The sequence below is a fragment of the Artemia franciscana genome, chromosome 21 (genome assembly GCF_032884065.1).
Source record: "Artemia franciscana chromosome 21, ASM3288406v1, whole genome shotgun sequence".
Lineage (NCBI taxonomy): Eukaryota > Metazoa > Arthropoda > Branchiopoda > Anostraca > Artemiidae > Artemia > Artemia franciscana.
Window position 1 is genome coordinate 29,738,110 of NC_088883.1, and position 18,888 is coordinate 29,756,997.

The following is an 18,888-nucleotide window of genomic DNA, read 5'->3' on the forward strand; positions in this document are numbered from 1 at the left end:
ATATTGTAGAAAATTATAATATATAAAATATTATAATATTAATATTATAAAATATTATAAATAAATATTTAACATACAGCACAGAAAACAAAAGGAAAATTTTTTGATGCTATTAATGTCAGGTGAAGATACTTTTTACACAAAATACTATACCCTGCACACGGGTGCCATCAGGACGAGCAAAAAAAAAATAAAATAAGAAAACGTTAAAAATCATCAAAAAGAAAAACGGACTGAACCTTTTTTTTTTCTCAGATTATGCTATCACCAACAAACCTAGTACAAGAGGTTTTAAATATGTTACAGAATATTATTCTAAAATTACACTCTAACATATTATTCCAATATGTAATAAAACATACTGTAATATATTGATATTATTTACGAGTTCGACCTTTAAACTGACTGTTGCTTACCGTTACTTAAACCCTTATCTTATAAAAGAGTTACTCGTATAGAGCCTTAACCGCCATTAGTTGTTAATTACTTAACTTGACATGAAATCACATAAAGATAATAGGATCAGTGGTAGTTATCATGTTAATTAATATCAACCCTTCAATTTTTGCAAAAATATCCTTCTCTAGAATGAGCTAAATAGCTTAAAAATAACTGAGGTAACTGAAAAAAAAATAAATAAATAAAAAAAAGTTGAAATTAAAGTAACTTAAAAATAACTGAAAAAATAACTTAATTGGTTTTAAAACATTTGTTATTGGTAAACTAATATCGGAGAAGTGAAGATATGCTGATTGCTGCTTTGAAATATTTGAAAATACATTAATGACAAAATATCTAAAATAAGTAGCTCTTTGATCTCCCTTTGAAGTTTAGTTAGCCCAGTTATTGGGCTGACTATTTGGCAATTGTTGGGTTTTGGTCACTCACACTTGCTTGTTTTCAAATTTGTTTCTGTTAAATTACCTATAAATCGTTAATTTTTTTTCGGGGAGGGGAAGGAGCCTTTTATCTTTTTTTTCTTACTTACTTTCTCGAACTTTTAGTTAAAAAATATGAATGGATCTTAGATAATATAAAAAATGACTATCAATTTAAATAATTTCAAACAGATCAGAATCGCTCCATACTACAATCATGCTACGAATTTGTGAATTATGGCTAAGTGTTTGGTGCTCTGGTTTGAGAATTCTTTGTCGAAAGGGCAGGGGTTTGATTCCTGTAGTAGCCAGTTATTTAATTTGGGACGGGGGTCAGTTGCTTGACTCTGTAAGTTCAGCCAGGTTCAACCCAGCTGTAAATGGGTACCTGGAAAAATCTGGGGAAGGTAACCAGGCAGGATGTGCAAAAGCGCAGGGTGGCTGGCCCCCAACCCCCCAGTGCACTTCCCGGGTGAAGGGCCAAAAAACGGAGTTCAGCACCGTCAGTTTGGACCTTGAGGGTCTAAGGCCGTCATATTTACTTAAATTAATTTTTACATGCTACGAATTTACGAATTGCACTACAGATGGCACTATAATTAAGACGTTTCCATTTCAGCTGCGACAACTCGAGTTACAATATGGTACAAGACAAACCTTTTATAGGAGCACGAAAAAGACACAAAAAGGTCGCTGAGCTCGTTTCCAGTTTGATCATCTATGGGTGGTCGCTTGTTTTTGATAAGAATAAATAAAAAAAAAAACTAGTTTTTTTAACTGAAAGTAAGGAGCGACATTAAAACTTAAAACGAACAGAAATTACTCCGTATATGAAATGGGTTGTCCCCTCTGCAATCCCTCGCTCTTTATGCTAAAGCTTTTAATTGTTTTAAAAAGTAGAATTGTGGCAAAGAGTCAAACTTTAGCGTAAAGAGCGAGGGATTGCGGAGGGGACAACCCATTTCATATACGGAGTAATTTCTATTCGTTTTAAGTTTTAATGTCGCTCCTTACTTTCAGTTAAAAAACTAGTTTTTTTTATTTAATTTCTGAACGTTTTTGAATTAATGCATGTTTGATTTTGGCTCTCCACACATAAATTATTGAAATGAAATTTGTATATTTTTTTTTTGGGCTAGATAGCTTTCTCTTAGTTTTGATCAGACGATTTTGAGGAATAAGGGGTGGGGAAGGAAGCCCAGCTGCCCTCCACTTTTCTGGAGGGCATAATTTTCTCCTTGTTTCCTGGCTTCTGAACTGTCAGCTAGAAAGTCTGGTGCTAGACTGGCTATACAGATTTTAACACTTCAAAACTTTGCAAGATATATTAGCAAATAATCTCCTTATCAAGTTGAAGATAGTTTAGGTGTACTCATTTATGTCATTTCTTTACTTCTTTTCCTACAGTTTCGAGATTCATTCGTTAATCATTCTGAACACTCTAGCGTCTACCAATTAAACAAATTGTTACAGTCGGGAAAAACATCTAATTATTAATTTCATTCTTTTGGATAAATTAAATTATTCATTCCAATTTTTAGTTGACTTTTACAAAGTATAAAGGCAGTTGTCTAAAAATGTTTAAATAAATTGCCAAGAATTTTCGTCATCTCTATAAATTTTTCATGCAGTTTTCCGTAATTTTCTCCTTTCATTCCGCACAAGCTTTGGCTAAAACATTAATTAGATTCAAGGCTGTGAAATCGTCTATCTGGATAATGCCCCATTTATTTAAGTAAATTTGGATGGTGTTAAATGGAAAAATTAAGTCAGCATTTTTTATTGAAGCAGGCTAATTATTTGATCAAAGTGAGTATTAAAAACGAAACAGTAAATATTAGCTTTTGCCTAAAAACTGCAATCGTGAGTCTAAAATACTTTTAAAGTCGTTTGTTTTCCAAACACCGCGAGGTGTTTAAGTTTTTCAGTTTATGGTGACAAGTTGAGTTTGGTGACAGTTAAGTTTTTCGGTTTATGGTGACAAGTTAAGTTTATGGTGACAAGACAAGTTGAGTTTGGTGACAGTTAAGTTTTTCGGTTTATAGTGACAAGTTAAGTTTATGGTGACAAGACAAGTTGAGTTTGGTGACAGTTAAGTTTTTCGGTTTATGGTGACAAGTTAAGTTTATGGTGACAAGACAAGTTGAGTTTGGTGACAGTTAAGTTTTTCGGTTTATGGTGACAAATTCACTACAATTTACCAGAAAATTAAAAAGTCGCCAAAAACCAGACCTTATACTGCAAAAACACGAGGGCAATTCTGAATCCAGTTATTTGACTCCAGAAATCTTTCAAAAACACTTGAAAATACAGTGGCTCATGTCTAGCGTAAATTGTGTGAAGGAAATCACCCTTAATTATCATCAACATAATATTCATTTTATACTAAATATAACACAAACAAAAACAAGTCGAAAAGAAATAAAAATATGTCAACAGAAGCAATCCTGTTGCGGGATCCATTAAACATTTATAAAACTATAAACTGAGAACACTCACGAAAATTAATTAATAAATTAAAATGACCTATGAACCATCATCTGGTAAATGGCAAAAATTGAATCAAATAAGTGAAAAAACACAAAACAAAGAAAAACTAAAAGGGAAACAATAGGAAAAGAGAAGCGGGGAAAAATAAAAAAATAGCAGGAACAAAATTACTGAACCAAAATTACAGAAAGGCCTACCGAGAAACTGCCTTTGCCGAGAGAGATAGAGAGAAACGAGAAGGGCATTCTACATGAAGCTTGCATATATCTATCTTAAAAAAAGAACAATCAGGAAATAACTTTAAACAGAAATTCTTTTTGATTTAAAGTTCAAAAGTAAAAATAAAGCACACTCAGAAAACATCGTGGTTAGGTAGCATGAAAACTAACTGCCTGAATTGGTTAAGTGGAAACTTGCATAAATTTATTCTAAAAAAAGAAAAATCAGGAATTAATTTTAACAAAGATTCGGTTTAATTTAGAGTTCAACAATAAAAATAAACCACACTCAGAAAGTACCGAGGTCAGTGAGCTTCAAACCTAACTGCCTGAATTGGTTAAGTGAATACTTGCAAAATTTATCTGAAAAAAAGAACAATCAGGAATTCATTTTAATCAGGAATTATTTTTAATTTGTAGTTCAACAATAAAAATAAAGCACACGCAGAAAATACCGAGGTCAGTGAGTAAGAAACCTAACTGCCTGAATTGGTTAAGTGGAAACTTGCATGAATCTATCTAAGAAAAGGAAAATAAGGGATTCATTTCAATCAGTAATCCTTTTTAACTTGGATTTGAAACAATAAAAATATAGCACACTCATAATGCACAAAGGACAGTGAATATGTAAACTAATTGTCTGAATTGATTTAGTGGAAACTTGCATAAATCTATCTTAAAAAAAATAACAATCAGGAATTCATTTTGATAGAGATTCTGTTTAATTTGGAGTTCAACAATAAAAATAAAGCACACTCAGAAAGTACTGAGGTCAGTGAGGATGAAAACTAACTCATGTAGAATGAGTTCATGTTACTATCATGTAGAATAGGTTTATAAAGATGAGACCTCTGAGCTGATATTGGTGATCGTTTAGGCACAGAAAATCTACGAGTAGAAATTATTACAGTGAAACACCCTATTACAGTAAAGATATAAATACATTGCATTACGGTCTTATTGTCTCTTACCGCATATATTTGATTAATCCTGTCTTGGTCAAAGAATAGAATACTATCTATTATGTACGAACGGCCTTGGCAATCGAGAGGATATGGACCAGAGACTATGTCACCCATTCCATTCAAAGGACTACCTAGAAAAAAAGAAGCGTAAACCGATCTGAAGGCTCCAATGGTAACTTACCACTATTTTTTCTGTTTGTGATTATTTTCTTACTGTCTAATACAGGGTGACGCAAAAAGATCCGTACCCATATTTTATTCGATAGAAAATCCATTTTTTTTTAGCAAATATCCTTTCTGTTGCAGGACATGAAAGGTGAACCTTTGGATGATCGCAGCTATAGTTGCCCCAAAAATGTCTTGGACCAATTAGCAGAAGATATTCTCCCTGGAGACTTATTTTGCGACAAAATCATACCAGAGTGTGCAAATTCAGTTTCGAAAACTTTTCCATTGTCGCAACTTATTTTGAGACCTATTTTGGACGAATGTCTCCAAAATAGTTTTTGATTTATGTTCTAAAGCCACGGGGGGAACTTATTCAGGCTGGAAAAAGAGGAAAATATCACAGCAATCAGTGCATAGACGCAGCCAAGAAGTCGGAATGACAAGGGAGTGCAAGGACATGCAAGGAATGCAAGAACAGAAGAAAAAATTGCTGCAGTAAGGGACTCAGTAGGACGCAGCCCTAGAAAATCAGTGCGTAGACACAGCCAAGAACTCAGAATGACAAGGGAGTCACTGTGGCATGTTCTCACGTTTAACTGGACAGTGTAGTCCCTCACTACAGCAATGCTTTCTTCTTTCCTTGCACTCTCTTTCCTGCCTGAATAAGTTCCCCCTGTGGCTTTAAAAAATAAGTCCACTGCAGTCCCATGCTCACTGGACTTCGTAACACAACTAAGAATCGTGATTTTGGTGGAAAGTTGCGACAATGGAAAAGTTTTCGAAACTGAATTTGTACACTCTGGTATGATTTTGTCGCAAAATAAGTCTCCAGGGAGAATATCTTCTGCTAATTGGTCCAAGACATTTTTGGGGCAACTATAGCTGCGATCATCCAAAGGTTCACCTTTCATGTCCTGCAACAGAAAGGATATTTGTTAAAAAATGGATTTTTTATCGTATAAAATATGGGTACGGATCTTTTTGGGTCACCCTGTATATTTATTATCTTTTTGGGTATATTATTTTACAACATAGTTTTTTATTTTAATATGCGTTTTATGTTGCAGAAATTATTTTAATACCCTTGATCAGATCCGTTTTAACAGCCCTACCGGCTGTCATATCTAAGATTTTTGTTCAAGGTAGAGAACATTTTCCTCCGACTTTTCCAACTGTTTCGATTAAGATTAAGTATGAGCTACTAGTTCATGATTGTTGGCCCATCCCTTGCGAACATTTACATGTAAACTAGGTTATCTGTTGCTCTTGGTAAAGCCAAAAATAGCCTCTAGGTCAGGTTTCTAGGGATGTAAAGTGCGAGTAGTCACTCGCTAATCCCAGTTCTGAAGAAGCTCAAAGGTATATGAAATCGAGTGTAATGATTGCTAATTTTGGCATTCAGGAAAGTTAATAAAGATATTTAGAAAATATAATAATACATCTTATGTTACCCATGGGATCATCACTTTCAATCTATTTTGTTAGGCAACATGAATCAACAGTCTAAATCAACAGAAACTGAGAGCATATTTTTGTTTTTGAAATACCTCCAACCTTCCTCCCCCAAGGGCAAAAAATGTAAAGCAAAAGCTACTAAAAATTTATGTGCTCTACAAAAAATCCCCGATTGATCTAGCCAAGGAAAAGTGGGAAAAAATTTGATCCCACCCTCAGAACCCAATTAAAAAAATTGCCAGAACACAAATCAAATTGGTTGGATTACCTAAAATAATAGAGTAAGTAAGTTTCTATCCCGGTTTTTGAGGCCTTTTAGTCCTGAAATTAGAAAACGTGTAACTCTATTTTAAACCCCAAAAAGCACAGGTCTGGATACCAAAGAAAGAATTTTAGTCGGAACCTTGTTGTTCCTTAGATGTTTTTTTGTGACTTCGGATATCCATGATATGTTTACAAAGTCGACCGAAAAAATTATCAAGTTAAATACAGTAAATATCTACAAAACGAAGTCTCCATGATGATATTTCTCTCCTATAAAAAATGTTTACAAAATTCTTCGGACAGACATCAATGCCCCTATTAACGGCTACTACGGCTAAACTAATCCTATCTTTATCCTGTTGAATTTTTTAGCCAGAGTCTTAGCCTATCAAGTGTAGGAAAGTTCTTCTCTGGGTGTAACAGCACTTACAGACAACTTTTCAAGGATGGCAAAAAGCCGAACAACACTTGGAGGAAAGATAGGGCCGTATTTATAAAGAAAGCGTAGCACATGAAGGCGTTTCTTTGACCGAGATTATTCCAAATGCCACATAAAGCTGAACGGCTTGCCTTCAACAGCCTGCCTTGGTAAAATATTATCATATAGCTCAAAAAGACACTCACTTTATTGTCTTGGGATAGTAAGAAGAATCTTAGAAGGATCAAGGATGCCGAGTTGAGACAAAACATTATATTTAAATTCACAATGTTGTTTCAGATGCGAAATGTAGTGGTCTGGAAAAGAAATAAATAGAGGTTGTCTAGTTAGTAGACAATTGAGCATTGCTTGAATGCACAATCCTTCCACCTCTTGTCTTTCCGATATCTCAAGTCTTCAAGTTAAGGCAAAATGCTAAGTTTTTTTCAAACACAGAAGCGAAAGAAGTGGCTGTATTTTCTCAGATCTGTTGTTTTGGAACGTATAGTCACTGGAATGTATATCACTGGAATGTTTTATGATTTAGCCTAATTTAGAATTTATTTGGTACTTATGGAGTATATACTCCATAAACGTTCTGACATTCCACTTACTACGTTTTCAATGGGACCAAGTACCAATGTATGCTCCATAGGCTAATTTTGTCATCATGATAGACAATTGTAAAAAGCCCTCTGTCTTCTCATTCGGGCTCCCTTGCAGGTGTGCCAACTTATGAAAATATAGGGGCGCAGTAAAAACTTTTTTCAATTTTTAAATGAAAATTCAAAATTTTTTTATTATTTTAAATCAAATATTTGGGTTAAAGAAAATACCTGGCAAAAACCAAGGGGGAACAGTTACATCTGAGCAAGGATCAATTGTCCCTCCACCCGCACCAATTGGTACCCCTGCTTCTCTGACTAGTAATATTTTAGTCAGGTTATTGGTCATTTTTTAAAATTTGAAAATTAATTAATTTAAAATTTGAAATTTGAAAATTAAATTTGAAAATTAGTATTGATCAATAGACTTTATAACAGCTATTCACTACCAGAACATTAAGACAAATAAAATGTCTTAGCATAGAACTGCATCATAAAAGAGAGGGCATAGATTAGCATAGAGGGCTGCAATATGTTGGTTTCATGGCTGTAGTATGTAGGCTGTATGGCCTTGTGTACGCTGTGTGATATTATGTATGACTGCGTGGTTTGGCGTTGTGTGTCGTTGTATGTACACGATGCCAATAGCAAACTTTAGGAATCTTATATACAAGGGCAAATGTTCTATTATTTTGCGTATACCACCTTATGATAGATAGATATATAAGTGTATTTCAAACGCCCATGGGCCATATACACACAACAATATAATCAAATTAAAAGCAAGCAAGAAAATTAAACAACAGCACAAATTACAAACATGCGCAAAAACAGAATACAACGCGAAAATACCTAATCTAACAACAAAAGAAATTAATCATATAAACTTGCTCTTCTTACTAAGGATTTATCAATTTACACTCCCACTTGAAATATTGTGGTTGGATTACTATTTTGCAGAATACCAGGAAGCATAAAATTAATCCCATACAAATAAATTTCCCGTAAATCCAAGAGCACCGGGCATTTCCGGAGAAAATGATCCAAGTCTTCATCCTCATCTTTACAAAGGGGACAAACAATGATATTATTTATTGCTGCACAGCCTATGGATGGTATTCAGGTATGGTAACGGCATATTTTCGACAAATATTTGGGAAAAATTTTGTGACCTAAAAAGTTAAGGTAAATGTTCTATCTGCACTTCCATGGTTCATGGCTGAATGGCCGCAGCGGCACCCGGCCATTCTTTCTTCTGTGGTACGATATAGAAGAAAAATTACTCCAATTTTTGTTTATATTAGAAGATTTTAATTTATATCATACGTTTTATATGTTTGCTCTGGGTAATTATTAAAAATCTAATCAAAGTAAGGAATTATAAAAATAAAAAAAGAGGTAAGGAAGGATTCATCAAAAAGGACTGAACAATTAGAACAAACAAACCTTTTTCTGATCCATAGTTTATTATTTTCCCAGTCACAGTTTTAAAAGTTGCATTTTCAACAAGATCTTTGGACTGAATAGGCTGTATAAGAATGTGATCCAATATCATTTGATCTCTATAGGAGGTATCCATCATGTAATAATCGCCCGCATCACTAGGTATAAATCTTTTAATTCCGGAACTTGTTGGAATCAAAACTGTATATTCACTGATGTCATCAGAATATTCTGTAAAACAAGACTCAGTAATCCAATTTATAATTTTAATCTAATTTCTCTTAAGTTTATAATTAATAAGTCTACGTTTAATATTAATACACTTAATAATATGATAATATATTTAATATCATAATAATTTAATTAATAAGTTTGTAATTAATAAGTATAAATAATAATAACCAGGGGCATATCTAGGATTTTCTTTAGGGGAGGGGCATAATAGGTTGCTTCGATAAACATGCGAACAAAGAAATACGAGTAATTTGAAGGGAACCTCGACAATTATGTGTTGTAGGCAGGTAGTGGAAATGGTCGAAAATTTAATCTAAAATCTGGTGAGGGTTAAAGTTGTAATAAATGTGTTGAAATTAAAATGGTATAAAAATATTGATACAAAAAATAATAAGTTATAAGAATCACCCCGTCATAACAAAAACAATTAAAAGCTGTTCACCATTTAAAACGAGGGTTTTAGTTATGGTCAATAAAATATTAACTAATTACTATTTCTTTTTAAAATAGTGTTTCAAAAACAGTCTCAGCTTTGACGAAGCTTATCTTTCCACTTTTCAAAGTTCGATATATTTTGCTTAAATTACAGAATACACAATTTTATAAGAAAACGTATATCTCTTTATTTCCTCTCCCGCCACGTCTACTTATTACACGGTTGATGTAAATATTTCTGATTCAATATTTCGGTGAACATTTATAATAGCTAGTCCTGTCCGTCTGGAGTCCTGTCAGCTTAGAGCTCTTCGTTAGTATTTCCCTCCTAGTGATCTAAAAATATTCGAACGAAGACCAAAATCGTCAGGAAAATATGGACTCTAATAAAGATGCATACAGTTGTGTCCTTCAAACTAAGTATACGGGGTGAAATACTCCTTAAAAGACAAATAATTATGTGTTTGTTATTTTTTAATTTGATAGGAATAGATTGGGGATTTAAATTCTCAGGGTTTTAAGACGTGGTAGATTTCTTTTTTTTTATCCTGAGATTTCAGATATTCAATTTAAACGTTTAAATTTCAACATACCCGTTGAGCACATAAATAAAAAAAAATTACTCAGATTTAGCATTAAGTAAGAGAATTGTCCAGCAAAATTTTTGATTTATTAACAACTAATCGTGGAAATATGATTGGTTGACATGCATCAAAATAAGTATGAAAATCATCGGAGGTATATATAGCAGTTTATATAAGTTCATGGACAAATCAAACAATTCGTGGTAACGAACTGTAGTAAGGAGCGACCCGTCTCAATAGTAACTAAAACTCTAAAAAATGGAATTTTGATACCAATAACTACATCAAAAGATTCAAAGTTTTAATTCTAAATAAATATACAAGTTTCATCAAGTTTATTTTTACCCATCAAAAGTTATGAGCCTGAGAAAATTTGCCTTATCTTAAAAAATAGGGCAAAACACCCCCTAAAAATCATAGAATCTTAACAAAAACCACACCATCAGATTCAACGTATCAGAGAACCCTGTTGTAGAAGTTTCAAGCTCCTATCTACAAAAATGTGGAATTTTGTATTTTTTGCCAGAAGGCTGATCACAGAAGCGTGTTTATTTGTTTGTTTTTTTTGTTTTGTTTTATCCCAGGGGTGATCGTATCGACCCAGTGGTCTTAGAATTTAGTGAGAGGGCTCATTCTAACGGAAATGAAAAGTTAACTGCCCTTTTCAAGTAACCAAAAAAATTGGACGGCACCTAGGCCTTCACTCTTTACGCTAAAGTATTTTTAGTAATTTCAACTATTTATTCTACGGCGTTTGTGATTCAGGGGTCATTCTGAATGAATTGGGACAAAATTTAAGCTTTAGTGTAAAGAGCGAGGTACTGACGAGGGGTGACCCCCCTCATATATGTAATAAAAACATGAAAATACAAAAGTTCGCTACGTAAGCTAATTTATAAGTTACGTATATCTTTTACTAATAAAAACATAGGTAAAAAATTAAAAGTTCTAGTTGCCTTTTTAAGTAACCAAAAAATCGGAAGGCAACTAGGCTTCCTCCCCCACTCTTTTTTTTTCTCAAAATCATTCGATCAAAACTATGAGAAAGCCATTTAGCCAAAAAAATTAAATATGCAAATTTCGTTTTAATTATTCCTCTGCGGAGAGCCAAAATCAAAACATGCATTGATTAAAAAACGTTCAGAAATTTAATAAAAAAAACAATTTTTTTTAACTAAAAAAGGAGCGACATTAAAACTTAAAACGAACAGAAATTACTTCGTATATGAAAGGGGCTGCTTCCTCATCAACGTCCCGCTCTTTACGCTAAAGTTTTTTACTGTTTTAAAAAGTAGAGTTGAGAGAAACAAACAAACTTTAGCGTAAAGAGCGGGACGTTGATGAGGAAGCAGCCCCTTTCATATACGAAGTAATTTCTGTTCGTTTTAAGTTTTAATGTCGCTCCTTACTTTCAGTTAAAAAAAATTGTTTTTTTTAATTTAATATATACAACACCTACACAAAAAATAACTATATTTTGTGACTGGTTGGTACTGAGTGGGTAAAAAATTTCTGAAGTAATATTCTTGTTGCATTCCGTTTCCGTGGTTAACTCAAGTGGTGTGAAATTTCACTTTTTTCAACATTTTATTAGTAAATGTTTGAAAAATCAATGCCATTCCGCTGATTCAAACTGAGAATTCAACCAGCTAGATAAAAAAAAAATAAACACATAATTATTTGCCTTCTTTTAAAAACAATTTTTCGAAAATCTATCTTAAATGGTTATTCCGACCTTTGAAGGAGTATTTCGACTCATATACTAAGTTTTAAGCATATACCTATATGAACCTTTATTAAAGTTCTAAAGAGTTTGGCCTTTATTTTAATGCCTAAGAATGAACAGAAGAGGTGAAATGTAATATAGTGCATAACTTCAATTAGATGAAATTAGGCAGTAAACTTGCCACTATTCGCTCACCGAAATTCAAAAAGTAAATTAACAATGTTTGCACTTCTCATACATCCACTTTCTTCTATAAAAATCCCCTAAAAACCAAAAACGTTGTAAAAACCACCCCACTTCGCAAAAAAAAAGTAAACCTAAATTTTGTGACAGCCGATAAAAGTAATGATATCTACTTGTTCGCCTCAGGGCCACAGCAAGACTCGAAGACAAATTTTTAACAGTAAAAAAGTTTAAATATTTTGCTTGTCCGCCTCGTTGTGACAGGACGGTCCTAAATACATTTCGACAGCCTGAAGAAGTTAGGCTTTAAATTTCCCCTCCTTGTTGTTACGGAATGAAGATTTTCACCTCCCAGTTGGCTTTCGTGGTAATACAGATAGATCCCCTTGATAAACCTAAATTTAATTAAATACTTTTAGGAGGTATGCATCATCAGAAAAATCTAACAGAGACCACACAAAGTAACTGACACTTTTTTCCAAACTTATTTGCAAAAAGATAGTCTTCATAATTAAGACTTACTAAAAACTAAGCTATTAAAAACCAATTACACAAAAGTAACTTCCGTCCCAACCCAAAGCAGAGCAATCAGTCCCAATCCCAAATCCACCACTACGCTAAGGGGGGGGGGGCTTGTCTCCATCGACTCCACCTGAATCCGCCCCTGACAATAAGTCTATAATTGAATATATGGAATAAATTCAAGTTCCAAGTCTAAGATCATTTATGATCATCACTAATCCTTTTCGTCACCTGGTCGATCATAGCGGGCGTAGAGTGTGGGCTTTTAGAACCTTGCCCACCTTTGAAATCCAATGACTAAAATCGACTTATTTTATATAGACTGATTTTGCCTTGAATATGCTTAGCATAAAAAACCTGCTGAAATTTCAGAAAATTAAACCTAAACTTATTTTAAACTTGTTCTGAATTTATCAAGCTCAATTGGATGATGATGGAATGCTAGTGACCTTAATGATTCTATTTCCTTCTATTCCCATATTAAAGCATAAGACATTTGCTACTATATAGTTTCGTGCTGTCATTTCCTAGCATTTTTATATTTTCTGAAATTTTGGACCTTCTGCCCAAAGGGCAAAACAGGTTTGTACATTTTTTTTTTAAATTGGCCCGTTTTACCGTAGGCATCATATAACACAAGTTTGTCGCTAAAATTGGGTTTTCGGTTCCCGTGCTGCTGATCTTCTGGGAGGGGGTCTAAAATTAGGATAATAGTTTGCTAATATCGAGATCCAGAGACATCTAAAGTTTGGATATAAATTCATTCCTTTGCACAGTTAAGAAAAAATCCATGTGAAATATAATAAATCTGACTCTTAGGGAAGGGATACCATGCATCAGGGTTACGTGGGGGGATCTTTCAATGGAAGAATTTATCATGGGGGAAGAGAATTTCCATGAAGGGGGTGCTGGATTTTCAAGCATTATTTAAATAACAATGCGAAATTAAATTAAAACAAGTTTTTTCAACTGAAAGTAAGGAGCAACATTACAACTTGAAACGAACAGAAACTATTACGTATATGACGGGGTTTGTCCCCTGCTCAATACCTGGCTCTTTACGCTAAGGTATTTTTGGTAGTTTCAAAAGAACTCTTTATTCTAATTAAACGACCTTTGTGATTCAGGGGCCATTCTTAAGGAATTGGAACAAAATTCAAACTTTAGTGTAAAAACCGAGGCATTGAAAAGAGGGCGAACCTCCTCATATACATAATAAAGATATACGAATATAGAAGTTCGTTACTTAAGTTAATTAGTAAGTTACGTATATTTATTACTGATAAAAACGTTCGTAGATAAAATTAAAACTTGTTGTGGCCTTATTAAGTAACCAAAAAAATTGTATGGTGACTAGGCCCCCTCCCCCAGCCCTTTTTCTCAAAATTTTCCGAACAAAAAAGCAAAAGTAAAATGCAAATTAAATTTTAATTATTCATGTACGGTGAGCAATAATCACAAACTGCATTAATTCAAAAACGTTCAGAAATCAAATAAAAAACAAGTTTCTTAACTGAAAGTAAGGAACGATGATAAAACTTAAAACGAACAAAAATTATTCAGTATATGAAAGGAGATGTCCCCTTCTCAACGCCCCGCTCTTTACACAAAAGTTTCCCTCTTTGTCACAACTCTACTTTTTAAAACAATAAAACTTTAGCGTAAAGAGTGGGGCGTTGAGGAGGGGCAGCCCTTTTCATATTCAGAATAATTTGTGTTCGCTTTAAGTTTTAATGTCGCTCCTTACTGTCAGTTAAACAAAAACTTGTTTTTTTATTTAAGCTTTTTAAAGAAGTATCTTGACCATTTACATTATGTAATGTTGCACTCCAGCGTATTAAAAACCGAATAAAAAGGGCATTCTAGCATTTTCTGAAATTTGATAATGTTGTCAAAAGGGGATAATAGGTATGTGCATATTTTTTTTTAATTAGATTAACGCATGCACCCTAAACTTAGGCCACCCTAAATATTTTATAATAAAAAAGTTCTGGAAATAAAAAGAACCTTCTGAATTTCAGGAATTTTTATGTTTGGATAATATTTAATTAAAATCCAATTTTAATGTATACTGAGTCTAAACTTGTTCTGATTTTTTAACTTTCAATATATACTCAGTTTAAACTTGTTCTGATTTTCAATTTCTGTTTGGTATCACCGTACTGTTATTTTTTAAATTATACTCCAATAATAATTTTTATGCTCCAAATATTTTTTTAAATTATACGTACCGTACTGTTATTCCTATTCCGTTCGAATTCAAGTACCAGAGGTTTAGTTCTTATTTTGGGAGGTTTAGTTTATTATTATTAGAGGTTTAGTTTATTTCTTTTTTGTCAGAGTTTTTAAAGAGATTTACCCAAATAACAGGCAAAAATAAATTCACTCATAGAATGTAAACTGCATCTGATCAAAAACATTTTGAACGAAGAAATCAAACCTTAAAAAAACGAAATTACCATGAACAATCAAGCCAAGATTAAAACAAACGTAAGTTAGCACCAATTTCCATTGGTCCCTTTCTAATGGCACCCTAATGGCTAGATTACCATTCGTGCTGCTCAACATGATACATTTGACAGTCTAAATGTTTTTCTGTAAAATTCAAAAATATGAAAATTAACAAAATATAAGTTTTTGGGGGATAAGAATCGTCTTCATGATCTAAAATTAACTTTCCACGATTAATTTAATTTTAAATTTTAAAAAGGTGTCGTTGTCTCACTATATTCTACCTTTTTAATCCATCAATCTAAATCTATAAAGATTGATAGATGAATCAAGCTTTCAAAAATGTGACACGTAACCAGTGAAACTTAAGTGACTTAAGTGGCTTAGTGAAACTTAAGTGACTTAGTCTTGAAGCAACACCATTCCCTAAGAATGTTCCGATCCAAAAAAAATATATTTCCAGAGAAAAAAAATCATAATCGCTCAAAATAGGTTCAATTCACGACAATTAGTCAAAAATGTTTTAGCTTCAATAGACTACCTGGACTTTTTCTAAGCACTTCGCTCAAATTTCTGCTGTCTAAGAAATATTCTCGGTATGAGCTAATATCATCTTGTGATCCAGTGTCATCCATGGATAGCCTCGACGTAATGAAAGAACGAATGCTTTCAATCAATGGATGTGGATTTTCTTCAGGGAGTCTTTCCACAGAATCCTCTTCATTTGGAGTAGGACGATACCATGGGTTTTGAGGAGGGTTCTACAAAAAGATACGAGGAAATAATTTCAGGGGTTATGACTCAGTGCTGTTCCTGGCGGGGAGCAGCTGAGGAAATTGCCTTGAGCAACGTAGCCTGCGGGGCGTGGTGGCTGGTTAATTGCCCACATTGATCTAGTTTTCACTTTGAGTCGGCTAGTTTTGCTTATATTTGAGTCAGGAGGGGAGTGTTTTTATTAAGTTTTCTCCAGACGCCACCAACCCCAGGAACGGTTCTGCTGTGACCACAAGTCAGAACAATCAAGACAAACCTTAGGAGCTGAATTTGCTGATTGGAGAAATGTGACAATTTGGTTGGAATGAATGATGTAATGTTAAGCGAACAGTACTTGAAAAATAGCATAATCCGATTCAGAGTTATGTCGATTTTTTGTTGAAACCGTCGGAATTGCTTTAAATCTGAACACTTGAGATAGCCAAGTTTTAGAGTTTCTGAGACCGTCTGATTTAAATATGAGATATAAGCATATTTATTTTAAAGTACAGCCAATTTATTAATTGGCTGTATTACATATTTTAACATATTTATATTTATTTTAAAGATATTTATTATATATGTGCTATATTTATCCCTTTGATTAATCCTTTAATCCTTTAACATATTTATTAATAAATATGATATTATTAATTTATTAATTATATAGGATTTATTAATAATATAGGATTAATCCTATATTAATCCTTTAACATATTTATTTTAAAGGCGTCAGAATGACGCCTTTAACCGTTAAACCGTTTTTTTAGGATTTATCTTTTGATTGCTATACAACTATTAGGATCTTTTTTAATGCTTAAAGTATCTCCTTGTCACCATACTGAATTGTGAAAAGAAACAAATAGAAAGCTTTTCCTGTTTACAGAAAAAGGTGAACCAAACGATTGTACAGCCAATTCGCCTGTATCATTATTCAAGTACTTCAACAATTAATAGGATACTACAACCGTGTGTTATTGAAAGATAGCCTGACTTTAGGCTTCTAAAACCGTCTGATGTAACTATGAAATAAAGGCGTGGTTCATTTAAGTACCTAAGACATCAGAATAAAAGTATTTTTAACCCCGTGGCTCCATCTTCATACCTGAAATCCTAAATTTTCCAGGATTTTTCATGATATACAACTGCTAGGATCTTTCTTATTGCTCAAAGTATCTCCTTTACCATACTGAATCGTGAAAAGAAACAAGTGGAAAGCTTTTCTTGTTTACAGAAAAAGGCGAACCGAACGATTGTACTGCCTAATTCGCCTGTACAATCTTGTCAAGTATTTCAACAAATAGGAGTTACAACAACAAGTATTTCAACCATGTTCTACTGAAATAAATATAGTCTTGTGAGAATATATCGAAATTAAGTAGAAAATGGCTATTTTACGAATTAGAAGAGACAAAGAATCTTATTGATGTGTCAGTGGCCAACTAAAGGGATAAATATAGCACAATAATATAGCCTAATTGGACTTTCTAAAAATACATTCCTACAGATAAGCCAATTAAGTAGTAATTTGAAGTCTTTAATATTGAAGAATTTTAATAATAAATGATATTAATAGGTGCACAGCTTGGATTTTTAGCTGTTCGGTGATATATCCTTTTTTCAGTTTTATTACGGTAATATGGTACTAGGGTTATATTTCTACACTGCTTTGATCATCCCATTGTTGTTTTTGCCCAGCTGACTGCCAATTAATGACAGTACTTTTTTTTACAGCAATCAGAAAAATTATAATTTTTCGCTCAATATTTGCTGATTTTTCCAGCTTGTTCTTTATTTTTAAACTTGGGGTCCGCTAAGTGTTAAAACTGCATACCTACATCGAACATATTTAGCATTTATTGAGTTGTTGGATTATCTAAATTTCTCAAGACGGTATGTGGTTGCAGAAGTTCCAACTTAACTAATTAGAAGAATCAGATATAATTTTCACTATTCTTGGTACTTTAACCTTTTGATGCTATCTTAGAATCTCCGAGTTTTTTCTTAGAAACCAAAAATGGTTCATTTAACAATCGAAGAATATAATTCTAATCTTTTGAAAATGAACTACGGTATGTTATGGCTGAAGAGGTATCAAAGTGAATACGGAACATACTTTTTTTTGTCACTTCTAAAGAAAATGATTTATCAGTATGGCCGAGCTAGAGTCGAATCCCTTACTTGGCCTGGTAAAATATAATTTTTTTTAATTAACTATGCATACAGTGGTCCATCAGTGTAAGCAATTAGGTAAAATAGGTTCAAGTAAAACAAAAAACCAAAAAAGATCAAATAAACTAATTTAGGAAAATAATTGAAGCCAGTTGAGCTTAGCTAGTTTATTAAGTCTTCCCCCCGGCTGGTGTATAAGGTAACAACAGCACCTTTCCATGACAAAATATCAAGGGTTGTAAACTAGGAATCTGTCAGTGGCGGTGCAAACAGCATGACGACAGCCTGAAGATTGATAAATATGCAATTCTATCTCTAAACTGTGGTCCCACATCCAACTAAAACAATTCCAATAGCCTTTAAAGCTTGTGCTAAGTAATACAAAGTGGAGAGAATAAAAAACATGGCGGTTTGCCATAACTCATTTATACTACTCCTATTCTTATCAACAACAATCTTATTTACGAGGAAGAAAGAGGGAATATAAAGGTTAAGTCCTAAATAAAAGCTGCAACTACTTCTACTTGTAAAGGCTAATTGCAGCACTAAGCTACCTGATCCTCGCAAATACGCGCATAGTCTTGACCCCCCCCCCATTTTATTTAAAGGTTTATTTTTTATCGCCTGCCATGAAGTTGAGATTTCCTTTTTATCTTTCGCTCTTAATTACAACAAAAGAATAAGAAAGGTGGCAGCATAGCACAACTCAATTGTACCACTTTTAGTTTTTCTTATACACTACACTTACCTAAAAGGACAGCGAAAGGAAAAATTTTGAAAAGTTGTAGGAAATTGCAGCTCAATAGCTACTACTACTACTTTTAACGGAACACTGCAGCACGGGCCGTCTTAGGGTATCACAGCTGCACATGCATCTCTCTAAATACAAATCTTTTCAAAGCCTCATTTTTTATCCTCTTCAAT

General features: G+C 33.3%; 1 protein-coding gene across 4 annotated transcripts in view; it reads right to left on the reverse strand.

Annotated features, from left to right (window-relative positions):
* Positions 1–18,888, reverse strand: part of LOC136040842 (uncharacterized) — a 291,726-nt gene that overhangs the window by 24,292 nt on the left and 248,546 nt on the right. For all 4 annotated transcript variants that reach the window (XM_065725200.1, XM_065725197.1, XM_065725199.1 and 1 more), the window contains 3 exons: positions 15,581–15,800; positions 8,908–9,135; positions 4,558–4,682 (listed from right to left, as the gene is read on the reverse strand). In XM_065725200.1, coding sequence (XP_065581272.1) covers positions 4,558–4,682; positions 8,908–9,135; positions 15,581–15,800 — 573 coding nt within the window. The remainder of the gene's footprint in view (positions 1–4,557; positions 4,683–8,907; positions 9,136–15,580; positions 15,801–18,888) is intronic.